The sequence below is a fragment of the Macadamia integrifolia genome, unplaced genomic scaffold, assembly GCF_013358625.1.
Source record: "Macadamia integrifolia cultivar HAES 741 unplaced genomic scaffold, SCU_Mint_v3 scaffold22, whole genome shotgun sequence".
NCBI classification, from domain to species: domain Eukaryota; kingdom Viridiplantae; phylum Streptophyta; class Magnoliopsida; order Proteales; family Proteaceae; genus Macadamia; species Macadamia integrifolia.
In genome coordinates this window covers 8,576-31,073 of record NW_024868566.1, presented here as the reverse complement: position 1 = coordinate 31,073, position 22,498 = coordinate 8,576, and the positions used below count along the sequence as shown (strand labels likewise).

Here is a 22,498-nt window from a genome sequence, read left to right as displayed (position 1 = left end):
GGAATTTGATAACTTAAAGGTGCTTAGGTGCCTCCCAGATCCTACTAGAAATGCTCCGTTGGAGATACTTCCCATTGTTGAAGACATTAGATTCATTTGCTCTTCCCCAATTAGTTGTTCATTTCATTATATTCGAAGGGCAGCTAATGGAATAGCTAATTCCCTTGCTAGGAAATGCCTGTCCCTCTGGTTTAGGATAGCGTGGCCTAATTCCAGTCCTTAGCTCTTACAACTTTGTATTGATGAAGGTGGGGTTTGTAACTGGAGCCCTATCCAATAAATTCCTCTTTTAAAAAAAAAAAAATACAGAGAAAGGATTTACTAAATTTTTTTTAAACCAATTTCACTGCCAATCAAATCTCGAGGAATTGGAACCTTTTTTTTTTCTCTTGGTGAAACGGAATTGGAAACCATAAGACCCGATTCCGGTTTTAAAGCATTTTATTTTTATCTAACACGCACTGGTTTTGCTTTAAACCACAGAGGATTATATTTCCATCCTTTGATCGGTCATGGACTCATGGTATCTGATCTCAAAAATCGTACATGCAGCAGCGCAAGGCTTGGTTGGGCGGGTAATCGGGTCACCTGTTTAGCTGCATTCCTCAGGGTGAACGCGCCCATATAAGTTAGGGCAGTTTCGCAAGCGTGGACGAGCTTTCTTTCTTTGATTTCAGTGGACGGTGGAGTCGAAATTTGGAGCTTTTTCTTTGGGGTTAGGAACCTTCTCCTTAGCAATCGTAGTTTCATCATCTCCAAATTTCTTTGCAAAAATTTTAACCGTTCTGATATGTAGAATGGATTCTCATTTGTTACTGCTATTGAATTATTTGAACTCATTCAAAGGTCAATGTTGATAAATTAAGTGAAAAATTTCTCGAATCTTGCAAATTGATTATTCTGTTCATATCTCTCATCGATTTCTGGGTTTATTTTGAAATCTTGATTAATGCGCACTTCTATGAATTTGGTGGGTTTCTCTCCTTTTGCATTTTTGCGATGATCTTCTCTGGGTAGTTTAAATATGAACTGTTTTTTAGTATCCATGTTCCATGATTATGTTTTTGGAGCGTTTTGGATTAATTTTTTTTCCCCAGTTAGAAGAGAACCATGGATCCTTCAGAAATGAGATATCTCGAGGACAATGACACTCCAACGATGAAGACGATTAAGGGTGCGACTTCGGGTTTGGTAGCTGGGACTATTTGGGGAACAGTTGTTGCGACTTGGTACGATGTGCCTCGTGTTGAGAGAAATGTTGCGCTTCCTGGGCTTTTAAGGACTCTGAAGATGATGGGTAACCATGGTTTGACCTTTGCTGCAATTGGAGGGGTTTATATAGGCGTGGAGCAGTTTGTTCAGAAGTACAGGATGAAGAGAGACTTTGTTAATGGAGCTGTGGGTGGATTTGTTGCTGGAGCCACTGTTTTGGGTTTCAAAGGTAAGGATCTGTGTCCGTCTTAAATTTCTGTTTCTTGATTTTGAGATTATGGTGTTAACCATGTGGGATTTATTATTGTCCAGACCTGAAGTTTCTTATCTGGACTGATGACTAAGAGAAGGTTGAATAATTTAGTTCCTTTTGTTATTAATAATTTTGGTGTCTTTCAAAAATATACATAGTGGTCTAAATGTGTTGGATGGTCATTCACAGTTAGGATTTCCTACGGGGTGTTTTCTACTGATGAAATGGAGGATTAGCCAGTAAAAATGCCAAATTTTCCTACTTTTTCGGCTTAGGGTTTTTCAATCAAAATGTTTCAAATGCTAATTGTGTTACACTTTTACTACAACTATATTCTTGACTAAAAAAAAGGTAAAATTCAAATTAGGAAATGATGCGGTAAAAATTGACCGGACGATCTTCCCTGTAGTTCTTGGTGCTTTGGCCGACCTGCACAGAAGAGATGATAGGGGAGAGCCGGGCTGATCCGACAGGGGATTCTCCGATGCCTAAGTCAGATCTTTCCACAGCAGATGCTCAAGAGAGCTTTTCCAGTAAAAGAAGAAGTGAGTCTTCCATCCCCTATGATGGAGGCTTACCTTGGTATTTATAGGCTGCTGATGGAGGGAGAGTGGGAGACAATTGTGAACAGTCTTGTTTAGGCGTGGAGTCCTTGAGGGGAGTGGCTTTGCAATTCTGGGAATATTTCGGGTCTTAGGGTATTCCAGGGGAATATTCCCCTCTTATCTCGGAAAGGCCAACCGTGTGAGGGATAGACGTCTATGGTGACGTGTAGTGGATAGAGTCCTGTCCTTCTGAATAGGGATTACATTCCTTGAATGTAGGGGTGGACGAAAGCACGTCTCTGGAAACCTTGTTGTTGACGTCGGGCCGAAGTGGCAGCACGGCCTGATGGAGGGCCGAGGTGCAGCATTGGTCAGGACCGGTCGTTGCCCGTGCTGTGGTTGGGAAGAAATACCCTCATCAGGAAATATTTCAAGTTGTTAGGATAACTATTTAATAGGGTGCCCTCTTCCATAAGTGTATTGTGGCCCTTGTCTTGTTTCTCTTTGAGTAACTTAATCGTAAGAAGGAAAGGAGAAACAACCAATCCCAATGACTAGTAATTTGTTATTGAATCCCAAAATGATCATTTTTTTTTTTTTTGCCAAATAGCTCTTTATTGAAAGAAAGAGTAGTACAACAGTATAAGGTTCAAGGTTTCGATCCTGGCTAAATCCGAAACATCTCAGGACCGAAACCCCTGGGATTTTTCTGGGCCAATTGCAACCTACACGAGGCCAAAACAATGGTTTTTTGACCTTCTTTTGTGTTTCCTATTTTTACAATTTTATACATATTCCATGAATTAGTTTCACAAAAAAACCACCCAAAATGGTACTTGTGGTTTGGACTTTGGACCCAAGTTTGCTAGTGAATGTTGAATGCTGCTATACACTAGTCCTATTTGGGGGAAAAATATTACCTTCAACCTCCAATCATGCAAATCTAAGCTGTCAAAGGATTGAATAAATAGAAGAATGCAAAAAAGTGGGAAGAAATCAAACGATTTGACAAAAAACTACAAGTTTTTGGCAAAATCCCATGGAGCCTTATCGATATAGTTTTCGAGTCTTGGTTTTGTCTCAGACCATGTCAAAATTGAGTTGCCTTGATTTAAACTTTCAAATTTCAACTGAAACTTAAAACGCACAACAATGGTACAACAAAAGAACCCTCCAAAAAGGGAAACAATTCAAAGAATTAACTCAAGACGAGGACTGCACCCACCTGAACACTAGAAAATACTTACGAAGGGATAACATTTGCAAAAAATATTCTTGGCCATATTACCCCCTATTTTGCCAAGTCCTTAGTGATGCAAGAGCACTTCCGTGGATCAGCCCAAACCCGTTTGGGAATCCAAGTGGAGATGAACCGGGTCCAGTTTGGGTCTTGTGTTTTAGTCGGATATTTAGGGTATTTTATTTTTATGATTTATCTTGTAATTAGAGATTTATGTTATTAGACTGGTTGGTGTCGATTAGGATATTGAGTTAGTTTCCCTTTTCAAGTCACTCGTAGGTTTCCTTATAGAATCAAATTTTGATTCTTAAAGTTAGTTAGGGGTTTTATTTTTATAGATTTAAATATGGATATGCTTATAAGTAATTGGTAGATTGAAAAGATGAATGAGTTGGTTATGTTTGAGAGCATGTGGGTTGGTGCGTTTGCGATTAATCTGTGCTCTTTTTTTTTGGTTTTCTTTCCCCATTCCCCTGTTACCTACACTATTTCAGATTGGGTGAGAGTTGGCAGAACTCTGCATCTCCCTACTCGTCAAGTCTGAGAATTGGAGGTTAAAGCCCTAAAGTTTGATGCGTAACACTACCCTTATCACAAGAACTGAACCTGCTGTTAAGTCAGATTTGTATATGTCTGTCAGATCTGGTTTCTGCTATTCCATTTGAAGATATGGTTGTTCAAGTCCTTGATTGTTTGCTGAAGTTTGTAGGTTCCCCCATATGAAGTCACAACTCAAACTGAGAGAGAAACACTCTATTATGAGTTCCGCATTTCTCTGGTTCAACTCCAAGGGTGACAACCTAACCCCCGCAATATCTTTTATACTTTATTTTTATTCAACCACTTTCCTTATTACCCTCCTCTTTACCCTTTATTTACTTATGCCCTTATTTTGTTTCCCATTCCAAGACTACCCCTCCCCTTTTATATGCTACCACCAAGTTTTTTGTTCCTTCTCTTATGGGTTTGACTTCCAACTATTTATGGGATTGCCATTACACATTTCAATTAGTTATTCAATAGTTGGGGGGGCCTAGAAGCGATCCGAGTTAGGTTTTGAAACGCTAGATCTGCCTCAATTGATATAAGAGAAAACCTAGCCATGGATTCCTTTGTGTTCAAGTTTGGAGTGCGCTTGCCTAATGGAAAGTTTGCGAATCTATTTATTTTTGAAAGGTAAAGCGACAGTTTCATCTCACAATGTATGGTGGATATGCTATCAAGGACCAAAGAAATCATTATCGAGTCTGAAGACGATGTCTTTGTCGAGCTCTCTATCTCAGTATTATGATGGCGCTTATTTTGAAGTGTTTGATTCTTCTCAGCGCATTATGAAAATTGGGTTTAGAATAGTTGGAATAATGAAAAGGCGTTGTTGATTGTGATAGAAATTTGTGAACCTTACAACCTTTTCACATGCATCAGACATTCATTGTTCAAGGATTGGTTGACAAAATATTCTTAGAGTTAAAGAAATTGATACAGACAATGCTGCCATAGGATGGGCCAAATGGGTTAACACAAGAGGAAGATCGCTTAGATGTGGAACAACCAGTAACGACAACAGAAAACGAGAAGATTGTGGATCAAGTAACAACGAAAGCCGATGCAGTGAAAACTATTCCCCATCATGAGTTTGTTCTCCCCCACAATTTTTCAAACATGGATGCAATCCCAAAGCTCCTTATATTGGATTTTGTTCGTGTTGCAGAAAAAAGCAGATAGCCCCTTTCTTGGTTGTGTTTTTCTCAAATAGGGGGAATTGATGTAGGAGTGTTTCCATGGATTGGCTTGAACCCATTTGTGAATCTAGATGGAGAAGAATCGGGTCCAATTTGGGTCTTGTGGTTCAGTAGAATATTTATGGTATTTTATTTTTATGTTTTATCTTGTAATTAGAGATTTATTTTATTAGACTAGTTGGTGTCGATTACGGCATTGTGTTAGTGTCCCTTTTAAAGTCAATCTTAGGTTTCCTTATTGGAATTGATTTCGATTCTTCATTGTGGTCTCTTATTTTTATAGCTTTAAATATGGATATGCTAGCTGATGCCAATAGCTGAAGGAAAGAGACAAACAATTGAGGGGAAGTTAGCTCTCAGACGGGCCAGGACTCGAGTAGAGGCTATCAATACAATGTCATAACTACTTGGTGCATCGAATAATTAAAAGAAGTTTCGTTTATATACCTGTAATTCCAATCAAATACAATTAAGTGATTCTGGCACCAAAAAAAAAAAAAAAGAATTAAATGGAATGTGAGTAGTAGAGTAGGAGGATGAAAAAGATAAAAAAATAATAAAAAAGGGTGGGTTAATTGATGAGCCAGATTGAAGAGATGAATTGAGTTGGTTGTGTTTGAGAGGTTGTGGGTTGGTGCCTGCGATTTCCCATCCTCCTTTTGTGCAAATCCTCTCCTCTCTGACAACTATGTTTCAGGTCGGGTAAGAGTTGACAGAACTTTGTATCTTCCTTCTCGTCAAGTTTGATCATTTTAGGTTAATGCTGTACCTGAGAAGTGATTAAAACCCTAGGGTTTGATCTCAAACTAATGTAGGAGTTGGTTCAGACCAGAACAAACCCTACAGTAGGATCGATATTTGAGTAGTTAATAGAATCTCCAAGAAACTTGCTGCCCAGAAAATCAGGTTAAAGCAACAGTAATAGTGAAACAGTATTGCAAGTGGCCTTTAAGCTGGTATTGGATGGATATTCAGCACTCAGAAAAAGTAAGAAATAAGGGAAAACCGAATTTGATGGAGGGTTGGGAAGGGTGGAAGAAGAATTAGGGAATGAACATCTCACTCCTTAGGTTTAGGCATCTCACCTAGGGCATCCCACCCAAATGCATCCCATAGCACAACAACAAAAGCCATCTTTTTTTGTTTAACTCAAATCTGTCTTTTCATTATAATTGATGCGTTTTAAATAGCCTTACATTGCTTGGACACAGACATAATAAAAAAGGAAACTGATGCTGGAAATAAAACCTTCTCATTTAACTTCCAACTTGCTAAACAAGTAAGAGTACATTAGAAACTAACAACTAATGATAAAAAAGAAATTAACCTAAGTTACAAAATAGAAAATTCTTTGACTAACAAAATAGAACTAACTTGACTAACTTGCTCACTAAGAAGAAACTAACTAAAGTAAATAGAAACTGAAATATAAGATATTGACCCCAAAAGTACTGTTCACATGAACAATAACACGAGTTACTATTCATGTGAACAATCTTTCTTGACTCTTGTTTTACTTTGCTTCTCCTTCAAGCTTTGATCTGTAGAAACGCAACCCTAAAATGATGCAGAAGATAATGGAAAAAAAGAACAAGCAATGCACATAGATTTACGACATTCTGCAAGATTGCCTACGTCCCCGGTGAGATGAGATCCTGTTTCACTATCAATGGAGAATAGATAGGGTTACAACGCTCGTTCCTCACACCTCTCAGTATTGCTTGCTTTACAGAGAAAAAAACCCTTGCTACAAATATATAGCGAAAAGCCCTAGTCCGAAAAATACACAACTGCCCTCAAATAAAAAATTTGAGCGGGGGGTTACGCCCTCTACACCCCCTGCTATGTAGGGGAGCCTTCTGTCCCCTTGCAACCCCCACCGCCCGCTAATCGGCTAGTGGGACCGCCGTCCTGCCTGTCGAGGCGCTACACCAGTACTCCCTGGATTAAACTGTGACGGAATACAATACATCGTACACCAACATGATCTACATCAACTTGCCCCCAGGATGAATTTTTTAGAGTGTGAGGGTGATTGTAGCATGGTGCACGTCCCTCTTCAAGCCATAGAAAAATTCAGGTAGCTCTTTGATAATAAGGATGTAGTTTAGAATGTGAGGAGCTTGATCTTCAAGATACTTTAATAGCATGACAAATTCCACATGCTCAACTTTAACAGCCTCAAATGTATCCATGGGATCATCCACATGTACGCCTTCAACCACCGTGTTCTTGACCTCCACAATTTCAATCTCAAGCTCCTTAGGATCTTACTCTTGGCTGTTCACAATCATCACAGATGTTGAAGCACCATTCTCCTTTGGTTCGATCTCCTTGTCCACAATTGTGACTATGTTGCTTTTGACTTCGTCCACATTAATCTCTTTGATAGGAACATCAATGATTACCTCTCCCTCGACAGTAGGAGTTGCTGGATTTTCACCAACACGAACCTCAATTTCTAACTTTGGTTCACTTGTCAGAGATATCTTCTCTCGTTGCTCCTTTGCAATGCGTTGCGTAATAGATGTCGATATTTTCTTCATGCTCTTGTCAACTGTGGGTGACTTTTAGAAATCTGGTGGGGGGAAGTACATTCTTTGTTCATGCTTAGATAGGTACATTTCCTTCAACTCGTACTGCATCTCTTCCCATGTTATAGGCTCACGTTCTTGAGCTTGAAGTTGCCTTTGACAGACTCTTCATTGTATTCGAACACAATCACTCATAAGGGAGCAAACATATCGAAGCCGTTGTGTCTTTGTCAAGTTGTAGTTGTCAAAGCACACGTCCAATTTATCTACCCATTCGAGGAAGATGTATGGGGAAAGTTTCTCACGAAAATCACGTGGCTCTATCCTTGGTCTGGTTAGGCTCTGATACCATTTAATGTAGGAGCTGGTTTAGACCAAAACAAACCCTACTGTAGGATTGATATTTGAGTAGCTAATAGAATCTCCAAGACTCTTGTTGTCCAGAAAATCAGGTTACAACAACAATAATAGTGAAACAGCCTTGCAAATGATCTTTAAGCTGGTACTGGATGGATATTCAACACTTGGAAAAAATAAAGAAATAAAGGAAGACAGAATTTTATAGAGGGTTGGGAAGGGTGGAAGGAGAATTAGGGAATGGGCATCTCACCCCTCAGTTTAAGCATCTCACCCAACTGCATCCCACAACACAACAATATAAGCCATCTTTTTTTGTTTAACTCAAATATGTCTTCTCATTATAACTGATGGGTTTTAAATAGCCTACATTGCTTGGACACAAAGACATAAACTGCGTTTGGTAGTCATTCAGTTCCAGAAACGACGTTTCGTGTCAAAAACAGAATTTTCAGTTTCTGTGCCAAAATGCTATTTTAAAAAAAGAAAATGGTGTCTGGTGAATCTGTTTCAGGAATGATTACCTTAGTTTTCATTTTTTTTGTATATGGAACGAAGCAGAAATGACAAAATAAGGTTTTTTTGTTCCTTCATCTTGCGTTTGTAGCGTTTTTTTCCTTTTCGTTCCGAAAAAGGGAAAAAAACCAAGTTGACACCAAACGCTTTATTCCGTTTTTTTGTTCCCATAGAACGGAAAAACACCAGAAATGTTTTTCTGGATGACTACCAAACGTAGCCATAATAAAAAAAGGAAACTAATGCTGGAAATAAAACCTTATAATTTAACTTTCAACTTGCTAACCAAGTAAGAGTAAATTAGAAACTAACAACTCATGATAAAAAAGAAACTAACTTAAGTTACAAAATAGAAAATTCTTTGACTAACAAAGTAGATAACTAACTTGACTAACTTGCTCACTAAGAAAATATAAACTAACTAAAGTAAATAGAAACTAAAATATAAGATATTAACCCCACTATTCACATGAACAGTAACTCACGTTGCTGTTCATGTGAACAGTGTTTTCGGACTCTTATTTTACTTTTCTTCTTCATGCTTTGATCTACATCACGAACACTACCCTCATTACAAGACTAAACCTATGGTCTAGTAGGCTTGGTACATGTCAATCAGATCTAGTTTTTCTTGAGTTCATAGGTTGCCTCCTGATGTAGATGATTCACTTAATGGGCTTATTCCATTAGAAATAAGCCTTGGGTTGGGTTATGTATGTATTGGGCCTCTGATCCCATGGGTTTTCTTTCTAATAGATCACTTTAATTGGCTTAAAATATGGGTAGAAAGTAGGAAAACGAGATTTAATTCATTAGACTCCTGTTTTGAGTATTTTTTTTTTTTTATTATTATTTTAGTTTTCTAGTCAGTGTAGGTTTTCCAATTAGTTAAGGATTGCGTTAGGCATTTTCTTTTTAGTGTTTGAGTCAGTTTTGAGTCTTCTATATAAGTTTGTAAGGGGTTAAAACATTGAAAACGAATTTATGAATGAAATTGCAGCTTTGTGCTCCAATATTCTAAGACAGAATTTCTTCAATAGTTGACATAGCTGTGGGTGAGAGGCCTAGGCATTCACATCCATCCCATCTCAATCCTTCTTCTTTTCTTTTTATTCTTTCATCATCTTCTTCATCCAACAACAAGTAAGTATTGTTTTGCTTCTGTTTGTTGATTCAAGTTAATTCCTTAAATTTACTGAAGATCCTATTTGGGATTGGATCACTTGTGATTCGATTTTACATTATTAAGGGGTGAGATACCCAAAAACCTGAGGGGTGAGATACCCATTCCCTAATTTTTCTTCCACCCTTTTTGGCCCTCCATCAATTTTCTTTATTTTCTTTCTTTTACTTTTATTTGTTTGTTGTGAGAGAGTGTTTGAGTGATCCTTACAAGCTTGTTGAAGTTCTGAAGTTCCATCAAAAGACTAGTTGAAGGCCTGCAGCTGCTATACTGCAGAACTTCCATAAAGTTTCCTTTTTCATTCTTCAACCATAACTTTCCAACTAGCCATCAGTTGAGGCGTTTCTTTTGGAGGATATTTGGGCATCACTTGAGGGATCTTTGCTCGAAATATGAGGTTCATCGGAGGCTGAAATCTCAAGATATCGAAAGTTGTCAAAAGTTTCTTAATTCATGTCAACAACATAACTCTCAATTCAACCATCATAATTGGCTCATCTTTTGAGGGATTGTTGGCCCATTTAGGACCTTCATCTACTCCAAGTTTCAGCTCCATTTGAGACATGGTTTGTGAGTTCTTGAATTTCTAACTATTTAGCTAGATTTTGAGATCCTACCTGGGATTAGGATCACTTGTGATTCTAGTCTTATATTATGGGATGCTCAAATATTTGAGAGGACAAGAGGCACAAGTGGAGTGTGAGAGGTCCAAACTAACTACCATTCTTCTTCCTCTTTCGTCTCCTCATCAACTTCTGTTGTCCGTTTTGTTTTTGCCATTATTTGAGTGTTGTGAAGTCATAGTCAAAATTGCAAACTCAACAAGCAGATCTGAAGAGCAGAGCCTTCTTCAAGACCTGCGGCAGCAAGAGAGAGGACTCCCTGGGCTGTTGATCGATCTCCAACAACTCTCAGTCCTCTGATCTACTCTTAGCCAGCCTTTGGGGAACTATTTGGGGTTGCTATCAAGCACCACCGATTTCAATTTGAAGATCATCAGAAGCTGCCTTCACAAGTTCTTGAAGAAGTTCAAAAAGTTTCCTAATCCATGACTCCAAGCAAGAATCTATAGATCTCCATATCCAACCATTCAATTAGAGGCCCGTATTTTGAGGATCATATAGGGGCCCCAAGACGAGCACTCGACCAGCTGCTTGGCCTGGTTTGTGAGTTCTAGGATTTCTCTCAAAAGTTTCCTTTTTCTTGCCAAAAACATAACTCCCTACTCAGCCACCAGAACTTCATATAATTTTGTGGGTTTGTTCTCCCATCTAAGGCCTTCATTCGATCCAAAATTCAGAGAGATGCAGATTCTTCACCAAACTAGGCTTATTTTATTAGGAATAAGCCTAGGGTTGGATTCCATACATGTTGGGCCTTTGATCCCATGTGTTTTGAGTGTAATAGACCACTTTTATGGGCCTAAACTGGGGGTACTAGGATTGCACGCGGGATTTATTGATTTGTTTCCTTTTTAGTTGAGTTTAATTTAAGTTATATTTGTTTTCTTAGGAGCCAAATTATTAGTTGAGTCAAGTCATTAGTTGTAAGTTTCTTTTTTGAAAGTTTCCTTTCTTAGTTTTTAGAAACTATTGTATTAGGAGAATATTTGGTTTCCTTTTTAAGGAACCTTCTTTTTGGTAATTCCCTCCCCCATCAACATTACAAATAAAGAAGAGGAGGCTCCTAAGGCTGGAGTAATTTTGATAAAAAATATTAATGGCTGCTGCTATTGTCTTCTCCATGAAGAGTTGTCTTGTGTTTGATCAAGGTTGATGGAACTGGTGTTTGATCCAGTCGACTCTCTGCGGTGTGAAGGTTGAGAGGTCCTCTTCCTGAGCGTATCTTCTTCTTCTCTCAACTATTCAAAGTGTTACTAATCTGCTCAAGTTCTTACGGGTATTAGATTCAGCTTTCTTATCAGTTCTGCTCAGAAAATTGTAGATTCTATGAGCAATTTTCAGAACTTGCCTAGACCTAACCAACCATCAGTTTTAGATGAATTTTGGATCGAAGTTAGGCCCTACCTAGAGGGGTGCATTTTCTGTCCAGGGGTTCAAGAGATATTAGAAATCTTTCTAATTTCTCCCTAATTTTGTCTTCTAGTAACCTATTCTTGCCCAAATTTGAAATCGATAGACCTGCCTTGATTTCTGTTGGTTTCCTTGGGTGTTGGACCATATTATCAACTGGGATTAGGCCTCTTACAATCCTTGTTAAGGCCACATCATCTATTGTTAAATCTGTTCACAGATTCTTAACAATTCTGTAATCGGTTGGCTGTTATATACTTGGTTTTCCCTTTTAATCCTGAGTTGCTTGGTTCTACTTTGGATATTGGTTGTTCTTTGGTTAAAAAATCCTGTAGTTGTGAGCTAGTTTGACTTGTCCAACTCAGCTTTACATTAAGTGGTATCAGAGCATGGCAGAGAACAACCCTACTCCTAAGATGATGATTTCCATAGCTTCTATGATGGAGATGTTACAGACATTGACAGTCGGACATAAGGCTCTTGACGTAATAATGTTGGTTGTGGAAACCCAACAACAGTAGCCTACTCATGGTACTTATTTACCACCTGAGCTTGATGCTCCTATGCAATCAATTGCACAATTTGCTTACAGGAGACCTAACCCTAATCTGAGAGGACCACAGAGGATTCCTGTAGTACCGCTAACTTTTGAATAACATGTGAGGAGTTATTTTGATAATGAATGTCCCACATACCATAGGCACTCGGGAGACTCACAAAAGGTCAAGCTTAACCTCAAGGAGTATGATGGTAGGCATGATCCCCAAGTGTTTTATAACTGGGTAGTAGCATTAGATAATTATTTTGATTACTATGATTTATCTAAAGAACGGAAGATCAAATTAGCTCGTGCTAAGCTAATTGAGGCTGCTCGTGATTGGTGGAGAACCCATGAGTAAGAACTTAAAGAACGTGGTAGAGAACCTACTACATGGGAAGAGATGAAGTAAGAATTGGTTGACAAATACTTGCCACGAAATTTCAAAGCTCGCATACAGGGTCAGCTAAACTCTCTTCGTCAAGGAAATATGACTGTTGCAGAGTACATAAACAAATTTGATGCACTTTATTCTCGCACAGGCATTAGGGAGAATGAAAGGCAATTGTTTTCTCGGTTTCGACTGGGATTGCGGGCTAAAATTAATAGGGGAATTGGTGTTGCTGATGTGTACACAGTGAGAGATTACTTTGACAAGGATTTTCGTGCAGAGGAATTAATAGCACCGGAAGGTAGAACACGCTTGGTTTTCAAGCTGGAAAGTATGAGAATTTTTCCAGAACCTAACTTTATTACTACAACTCCTACACAGGCCACATTTCCACCATATTCTAACAAAGGGAAGGCACCTATGACCAGTGGCAATAAAATGCAATCTTATCACTGCCAAGAGGTTGGGCACTATGCGAAGACTTGTCCACATCGTCAGAGAACAAATGTTGTTGCTGAAATTAAAAAGGCACATGATAAGGTAGACCCTGATCTATATCTGTATTTGCTTGAGGATGGAGATTTTAATATCTTTGATGATGCCGATGCATATGATGATGGGTCTTGTGGCATTCATGTTACAAGTAATATCTTGGTTACTGAAAGCATGGAAGAAGACTCCATTGAAGAGAATAGCGGTTGAGAGCACTCCACAACAAGTCTTTGAGATTCATGATAAAAAGGAATAAGCTTGTTCCTTTAATCCTTGATGAGAAGGTTACACCAACGTTGATGACTCTATGCATATGACATTCACAGTTGGCATTGATTCAGAGGTTGAGCATATAGAGTTTGTTATGCCATCAAGGTTCTTTAAAGAGAAAGCTCCACACCTTGAAGACTACATTCCGAAAAAGTTTACAAGCAACCGAAATTTTGTTTGGGAATGGTCAAAGTTTTGCTACTCACATGTTGTTTCCCCCTCATCACCACAAAATTCGTGGACAAATTTTTTCAAGATGGGGAGAGTTGATGTAGATTCTTCACCAAACTAGGCTTATTTTATTAGGAATAAGCCTAGGGTTGGATTCCATACATGTTGAGCCTTTGATCCCATGTGTTTTGAGTGTAATAGGCCACTTTTATGGGCATAAACTGGGGGTATTAAGATTGCATACAGGATTTACTGATTTGTTTCCTTTTACATTAGTTTACTTTTTAGTTGGGTTTAATTTAAGTTATATTTGTTTTCTTAGAAGTCAAGTTATTAGTTGAGTCAAGTCATTAGTTGTTAGTTTCATTTTTTAGTTTTTAAAAACTATTGTATCAGGAGAATATTTGGTTTCCTTTTTAAGGAGCCTTTTATTTTGTAATTCCCTTCCCCCATTAACATTATAAATAAAGAAGAGGCTTCTAAGGCTGGAATGGTTTTGATTAAAAAAAATTAATGGCTGTTGCTATTGTCTTCTCCATGAAGAGTTGTCTTGTGTTTGATCAAGGCTGATGGAATTGGTGTTTGATCCAGTTGACTCTCTGCGGTGTGAAGCCCGAGAGGTCCTCTTCCTTAGCGTATCTTCTTCTTGTCTCAACTACTCAAAGTGTTACTGATCTGCTCAAGTTCCTACAGGTTTAATTCAGTTTTCTTATCGATTCTGCCCAAAAAATTGCAGATTCTATAAGCAATTTTCAGAACCTGCCCAGACCTAACCAGCCATCAGTTTTGGATGAATTTTGGATCGAAGTTAGGCCCTACCTAGTGGGGAACTCGACCCAAAGGGGTGCATTTTCTGTCCAGGGGTTCATGAGATATTAGAAATCTCCCTAATTTTGTCTTCTACTAACCTATTCTTGCCCAGATTTGAACTAGATAGACCTCCTTTGATTTCTGTTGGTTTCTTTGGGTGTTGGACCATATTATCAACTGGGATTAGGCCTCTTACAGTCCCTATTAAGGCCTCATCATCTATTGTTAATTCTGTTCACAGATTCTTAATAGTTCTGTAATCGGTTGGCTGATATAGACTTGGTTTTCCCTTTAATCCTGAGTTGCTTTGGGTTCTACTTTGGATATTGGTTGTTCTTTGGTTAAAAAGTCCTGTAGTTGTGTGCTGGTTTGACTTGTCCAACTCAGCTTTACATTAGAGAGGTACATGCTACCCTAATTTGGACTTAATATGTTGTTTATTTCTTAGTTGTAACTTCTGATCAGATCTGAGTCTCTTGTTTGTCTAATGTTTGAAGCCTATCACGAGTTCTTACTGGGGTTGATTACATTTGTAATCATCCTTACATCACCATCACGTCTAGAATGCGACCAATTGGGGTCCTCATCATCCTCGCGAGCCCGAGACTTCAAAGGTTGGGTGTCTATGAATGAACATGGCCCTTGCGAGACAACATATACTTGTCCACATTAGCACGCATCTGACTAGCTATCTCGAGGCGGGCCTACCCCTAGGCTGATCCATGACAAGTTCACTTGATCCTTCACCCATTGGCCCTTGCGAGATAACATATATATAAATGACCTCTAGCCAGTAAGTATTAACCTTATTATTCTCAAAATTTTGTTGCAAGAAAATCATTATTTTATCCAAAAATTAAAAGTAATTTAAAGCAGAAAATAAAATCCGGCTCTGTGAAGTCATAGATCAGGCTACAATATTTAACATAAAAAAAATTGAATGCCAACAACCAAGTATTGATCCTATTTTTTCTTTGTAAAAGATAGTTTTGGGGAAAAGTAAGTTACCTCCAACAGTGGATCTTACACAACTTTTGTTGGGAAACAAATTGTTGCTTTCACTACGTTCCTCTACTGCCTAAGCACGAGTTCCAAGCTTGTATGGGGGAGATTTGGCTAAAAAGCAAGGAAGGGGATTTGGAGGTGCGCTTCGGTCAATATTTCGGTGAAACAAAAAAATAGTACTGAAAGATTGAAACCTTGTTTAATTTATATATTGCAAGTGGTTTTGTATTGGTACCTATCGAAACTAAAAAAAAAAAAAAAGAAGTGAGATTTTGCCAAAATATCGCGAAACCTTGTAATGCAGGAGTAGATTACAGGAAACTAACACCCATAATTTATAAACCCCAAATGAGACAAATAGGACCAAGAAACAAGGGAATTAGACCATCAAACAAACCCCTAAGGGTACAATACTAATATAGGAGCAAAATCAGCCCAAAACCCAACCCGATAGGAGAGAAAAAGACCTGCAAAATGGCTGGACAGAGAGAGGTGCGGCCAGGTCTGTAGGGCTCCAATTGAGCTGCACTCTTGGGCATAGGTAGTCCCTACTCCCTAGGAAGGGTACAAAAACCTAAAAATTTGAAGGACTTCCGACAGTCGGTTGCTGAAATATTCACTTTCTTGAAAATCAAACCTAGGAGAGAGAATTTGTCAGAATTCTGCAGGGATAGTAGCTGGTAGCCTTGAATGGTTCTTCCAAGATGGATCGATTGATCCACTAATGATGTGGAACAACCCCTAGCAAGACCAGGCAGATCAGACTTCAGATGGAGGAGATATTGGAGATCGATTGGACTTCAAAATTGGAATTCCTTTGCTGGTCGATTCTGATTTAATAGTGCTTGACAGATCTGAAAACGCTCTCTTGGAAATCTCAGCAACAATAATTAAGAACAGAAAATAGTAATGGAAACTAAGAAGAAAAAACAAGATGAAGGGTTGAGAAGGATGAAAGATAATAAAAGAATGGGTATCTCACCACTCAGGTTTTGAGTATCACACCCTTCAAAGGTTTAGGCATCTCACCTCTCAATAACAACTTTTAACTAAAGAATAATCACTCAATAATTCATTCATTCAAATTTGACAATTGAGTACATAAGCTCCTCACCAATGCAGGAGCAAAACCAACCCAAAACCCAACCTGATAGGAGAGAGAAAGACCTGCTATCTCACCCCTTAGGTTTTGGGTATCACACTCCTCAAAGGTTTAGGCATCTCACCTCTCAATAACAACTTTTAACTAAAGAATAATTACTCAATAATTCATTCATTCAAATCTAACAATTGAGTACATAAGCTCCTCTATTTAAAGAAGGTAGAATAGCAACCCTAACCTAACTAGGAGCTAGTTTCCAAATAGGACTAGACACTCCTAGTGGGACTGTGACTCATAATAGGATTAGGACTATAACTTCAACATGAAGTAGGACTAGAACTCCAACATGGTGTAGGTAACTAACTAGTCATTCACTAATAGGGAAACCTAAACTGACTCAAACTGAAATAACAAAGGAAATAGACTCAAAACAGGACTTTAACTAAACTAATGAATTAAATCCTGTTTTTTTACTTTCTACCCATATTTTAGGCCCATTAAAGTGGTCCATTACAAAGAAAACCAAAGGCCCAACGCATAAATAACCTAAACCCCCCATTAAGTGACTTATCTATATCACCTTGTACTATGGGTAAGCGAATAATATTTGTTAGCTCAAAACTTTCTACCGGTAGGGGCAATTTAGGAATTCTTTCTTTTATGTATTGTATGTGTAGGGGTATAGTTGTACTGATTTTAGTATTACTAGGGGGTATATTGTCTCTTTGTTCTTTTTATTATATATGACTACATTGCTCACGGTAGGTCTAGACTACCTAATTGTGACCTCTCTTTTCTCTCCTATACTGTCTTCTCTTCTTTCTCTCTCTCCTTATTCTTCTTTTCTCTTGCGTGGGTGCTGGTTGTAGTGTTTTTGGTATTGCAACACCTACCTCCACCCATATTTTAAGCAAGGTTTTGAAATCCAGGGTTTCGGACAGGTTTCAGCCAGGTGGTTTTTTTTTTTGGGCTATTGCTAAAAATTTGGGCCGAAATTTCCCAAATATTAGTCACGGGTTCCACCAAAACCACTGAAATGCCCTAAATTTCGGCCAAGAGTCCGAGACAGTGAACCATGATTTTAAGTGCATTAAAGTGATAATTCAACCCATGGCTTTTTGCCACTAAAATAAGCCCTTTTTGTGTTTTGTCTGCATCAATTCTTCCCCGGATTGAAAAAAACTCGACTTTGAGTTTTGTAGAGTTGAGTAATCAATTTCATGTGATGTACATCCAGCGTCAGTCCGTAATAATACTCAGACAGCTACAGATGTTAGGAATGTAATCTTCAAGTAGTGGAGTTTCTTGTTCGAAGAACAATGGTTAAATGATGAACTCTATATACTCAATTTCATGATTTGTATCAGTTGTGAATAGTGTGTTAGTGTTCATGGAATCCTCTATACCTCAAATCTTTTACCCCTTCATCCATTGCCTAAACCTTAGTTGTACTAAGCTCCTTGATGTAGATTGCAGGAGCAAGGCCAAAACCAGTCCAAACCGGTTGTGGGATTCAACTGTTGTGAGTGACAACCTGGTCAGGTGTGGTCCGGTTCTTGGGACAGATTTCTATTTTGGTGCAATTCTGGTTCTCTACTTCAGCCATTAAACTGGACCAAGAGTGGAGTAATAACTATTATTCTGTGTCCAATGGGTTGTATTGCCCTTGAGCTTTATATTTTTGGGTTTACTTTTGTAATGGTTCAATTCTATAAGCCCAAATATTGGGCATTTAAGTCCTACACGGGATTAGTAGTTATTTTATGTTTCTTAGTCATGAAGAATATTAGGTTTCAATATTTTTGAGTATTCTAGAAGTCATATCCTTCAGTTCTTTCTTAGTGAGCAAGTTATTATTTGTTAGGAAGTTTGTGTCTTAAGTCAATAGGTTTCTAGTTTTAGTTTGTTTCTTTTGTTTTCAGTTTCTTATCATGTATCGAGTCCCTAACCTCTACAATATAAAGGGGCATTGCTGTAACACAAAGACATGGATTGATTAATGAAATTGTTTGTGAGCTATGCTTACAACTTGGACTTGAGAAAGTTTTGTTCATCAACTGAGTGAGAGATTAATCTGTCTCCTGTTTAAAGTGACATTGAAGCCCTCCAAGAGTGCTGATCAGAAGACACATAAAGTCTATTGAGTCCAGTTTCAGTGCTTTCCTGGGAAGAATTTTTCAGTACGTATCTCTCAAACCAGATCTCTGATTGCTTCAGGATTTTGAGGGTTTGTTGAGGACCAATCAATCCAAATTTGAGGATCATACTGCGCATCCAACTCAAGTTCTTGAAGAATACCAGAAGTTTCCTTTTTCTTGCAACCAACAGATCTCTCAATCCTGCCACAGAATTTGTTTATCTTTTAATGGTTTGTTCCCTCATGTAGGATCTTCATTCAATCCAAAATTCAGCTCCATCTAAGCTGTGGTTTGTGAGTAATCAAAATCTCCTCTATTCAGCGTTATTTTTCAGTTCTGAGTTTCTGTTGAATCTGAAGTTGACTTGCGTGTTGGAGTTTATGATGGATCCTACTGGGACTGATTGCCCTTTGGCAATTTAGTCTTACATCACTCCTTGGTTTCTTCATCACTGTCTTCCTCAGCAGTTTTAATTGAGGGGTCTATAATATTAGCATCATAAGTCTCCTCACCATCTCCATCCTTATATTGGCATTAGGTGGATGAGGCTCATAAAATTCCGTTATGACGTTTTTCTCAACTGCAACAACTACAAGATTAGTATTATTTTTGGGACAATTTTTGGAAAGGTGCCCCATAACACTCTAATGTAGAACTAGGTTGACAATTCAAACCAAGCTCACAACTGCAGGATGCTTCAATCAATGAACAACCATAAACCATTCTAGCAGTAGCACAAATAATCAGACTTTAAAGGACGACTGATCTGGGATATCCTTGCTATCGACCCTTCACAGGTGACCTTCTCTGATTAGATCAGCAGTATTAATAATAGGGGCTTACAAGACTTCAAATAGGTCCAAATCAACTTAATACTATGAACCAAGAGTCCAAGAGAACAATAGGAATTGAAACAGATCTATTGATCTCAGTTCTGGACAGCGCAGGCCGCTGAAAGACGAGAAAAGGGAGGAGATTTTAAATGTCTCTCTAATGTCTGGACAGAATGACGAGATCTTTTGGTTAGAGTGGAGGTTCAGATGGGAGGAGAGATCTACCCTAATGCCAATTTTGATGTTTCTCTTGTACACAGTTGAACCATCTCAATTTTCTGTTTCTCTTGTCATCTCGGGGTCTCTCCTAAGTTCCGTCCAGCACATTTTGTTTTTTATTCCATCCTCTTCTTGACACTTTCACATTCATCTATGTATAGGCTGTTTAGTTATTATATTGCATTCAGCTCCATAAAGCATTGGTGATCTTGCTGATTTCTTATAGATTTTGTCGCACTGTAATGTTAGCACCTCTCAAGTTTCACCTACAAAGTTCTACATTTTGTAGGCAACATCCACTTCATTGTGTTGAATGTTAATCCTTTCTGCAATGACAGAATTAAAGTTGAATTCCAGATTTTCTATTTTAGCTGGACTTAAACCCCTTAGATTTTGAAGCATCTCTATTAGTCTAAACGGGCATTTTTATCTCTCTGGTCTTGTTGATCAAAACAATGCCATGGTTAAAAGTGTTAAGATATGTACATATCTTAACAAAAAAGATACAGCATGGGACTTCATTCCATAGGCCTTTCAAATCCTCCATAATTTATGGAATGAGGACAGGCTCACATTATCATGTATCCCTGTGGTATTCCACCCCATGTGCTCATGCTTTGCCTATATTGGTTATCACTTATTCAGTTCCATTAAAACTTGGCTAAATACAAATCAGCTTTCTTGCTGACAATTCCTTAGTTTGACTATATAAGCTGTTCCGATAATTAATTGATCACTTGATCTTATAATGAGGTTGTTATCATTCTGTGGGCGATGGCCCGAGTAACATTGAATCACTGGACAATCATCGTTGTTATCAGAATATGGTAAATTGGATTCATTGTTCTTGCTGCGATGGATTAACCTGTGTCGTGGTACCAGTTTTCCTGTCTTTCCTTGTAGCTCATAGAACCAATCAAGTTGCCTTTTATTTAAGATATTTTATTGGGCATGGTAGTGAGGGTTGCTGTCATGCTGGCATGTTAGTGTGGAGTGGTATTCTGTGCATTATTTAGAAAACTTGCCACTTTTTTATCTACTTAAAATTTTAGGTTTCTAGTCCCATCTCAGCCATGCATGTTTAGTGTTTGTAATAACTGCAACTAAGATTTAATTGATGTTAATTGTGGACGGATCCATTATTAAATCTAGGTTAGCAACAAGCAAGAAAAGAAAGAGGTCTGGCTAAGGAGATCCAATTTATGTGCAATCTAATCTTTATTTATCAGCCCCTTTCTGACCCCGGCCCACTTATTTTTTTTTTTTTTGGAGTACTTTTATATAAGTTTTTGAATTTCATGAATTAATATTGTCACTAATCTTTTATGTATATTTTACAGGGAAGAGTATCAAGACAGCAATTTCTGCTGGAGCTGCCCTGGCCGTCACTTCTTCTCTCATTGATTTTGGTGGTCAAACCACAAGGATCGATGTAGGGAAGGAGTACTACCCGTACACCACCGAGAAGAGGCCCTCCACTAGTTGATTGTCCCTCTGTTACTGCTGTGAAGAAGTAATGGGTGGTCCCTGGAAGAGCTATTCTTCGTCTTGGGTGGGTCACTTCCTGCTGTAACCAGACCTGAATGGGAGACTCGAATAAATCTACATTTTTTTTTCGGTGGGGGGGGGGGGGGCTTCAGTGGTGAATATAATCAACTGGATATGTCTCGTTTCAGGTTTTTTTTTTTCTTTTTGGTGGTGGTAAATTTTCAATTGATTTTCAAAGGAATGCTTATGCATAATCGGATCATGAGATCACTTCTGCTCTGAGTTACTGGTATGTGATCATAGTTTTACAAACCCGATTGGTCAAAATTTTTTGGATCGGATTGGTATTGGTTGAGATCGATCTTGAGTCTTAATCGATACGACACCAATTCTCACACCTTGCTTTATATGGTCAATCTGACTCTCCAGGATCACAACTTCTGCTCTGAGTTACTGGTATGTGATCATAGTTTTACAAACCGGATTGGTCAAAATTGTTTGGATTGGATTGGTATTGGTTGGGATCGATCTTAAGTCTTAATCGATACGACACCAATTCTCACACCTTGCTTTATATGGTCAATCTGACTCTCCTGGATCACAACGTTGTAGAGTGATAACCATAAAACACAAAATAAATAAAATCATGTATATAATAGGATCAAATACAATCCATCTCCAAAAGTTCATATATATCCATCATCCATCAAGCCATCAAAGCATAATTTATTGCAGTGGATTATATATATATATATATAGGCGAGGGTTAGGAATGCTAGCGAGATGTAATGGAATTATATTCGTTAGCGATTTAGTGACCGTTGGATGAAAAGTAAAGATCTGAACAGTTTATAATCGTTGTCCTACAAAAGTGCTATCAATACAGTCGCTCCACTATTTCCTCTTCTTCTTCTACCTTTCCCCTTCCTCTCTGTCTCCGACTCCGATTCTGCCTCTGCCTCGGACGCCGCCTTCGTCTCCATTCCATTTCCCTGGCTTGAAAAATTTCGCAACATGGTTACTGGAGCAGTACTTTCCAAAACCGTTCGCTTTCCGGTAGCAAATCCGGGACCCTTGGAAAATCTCCCAAACGATTTCTTATTTATTGGACCGTTTTTCTTCTCCTAAAACTCGTTATGGAAAGATGGACTGAATCAGATGAGTGCAACTCTTTCAACTTTCCTCCCTCTCCCCTTCCATCTCTGGCGATGACGTACAAACCAAATGAAATTGTTCATCTCCACCAGATATATTGGATTTTCTGCTGCTGCTTTAGGGATTTCAGATTCATTTCCAAATGTTTGTTAGAGCTATTTAAGAAGCTGCTTGAATTTTTTAAGTGAAATTTTTAGTCTAATTTGGCCGAGAGATTGAACAGATTGGAGGTACGAGCTTGTTAGCTGATCTCGTTCTCTATAGGGCAAGT

The 22,498-nt window shown here is 38.4% G+C and overlaps 1 protein-coding gene across 1 annotated transcript; it reads left to right on the top strand.

Annotated features, from left to right (window-relative positions):
• Positions 1 to 556: 556 nt before the first annotated feature.
• On the top strand, positions 557 to 21,351 carry LOC122066042 (outer envelope pore protein 16-3, chloroplastic/mitochondrial). Its single transcript, XM_042629868.1, has 3 exons — positions 557 to 715; positions 1,098 to 1,441; positions 20,925 to 21,351. The coding sequence occupies exons 2-3, from the start codon at positions 1,111 to 1,113 to the stop codon at positions 21,068 to 21,070; spliced, it is 477 nt and encodes a 158-aa protein (XP_042485802.1). The 5' UTR covers positions 557 to 715; positions 1,098 to 1,110; the 3' UTR covers positions 21,071 to 21,351.
• The last annotated feature ends 1,147 nt before the right edge of the window (positions 21,352 to 22,498 follow it).

Excerpts from the sequence above, each read along its gene's own strand:
- LOC122066042 (XM_042629868.1), top strand. The coding sequence starts at position 1,111 with ATGGATCCTTCAGAAATGAGATATCTCGAGGACAATGACACTCCAACG. Across the intron at positions 1,442-20,924 it reads CACTGTTTTGGGTTTCAAAG|GGAAGAGTATCAAGACAGCA; the intron begins GTAAGGATCTGT and ends TATATTTTACAG.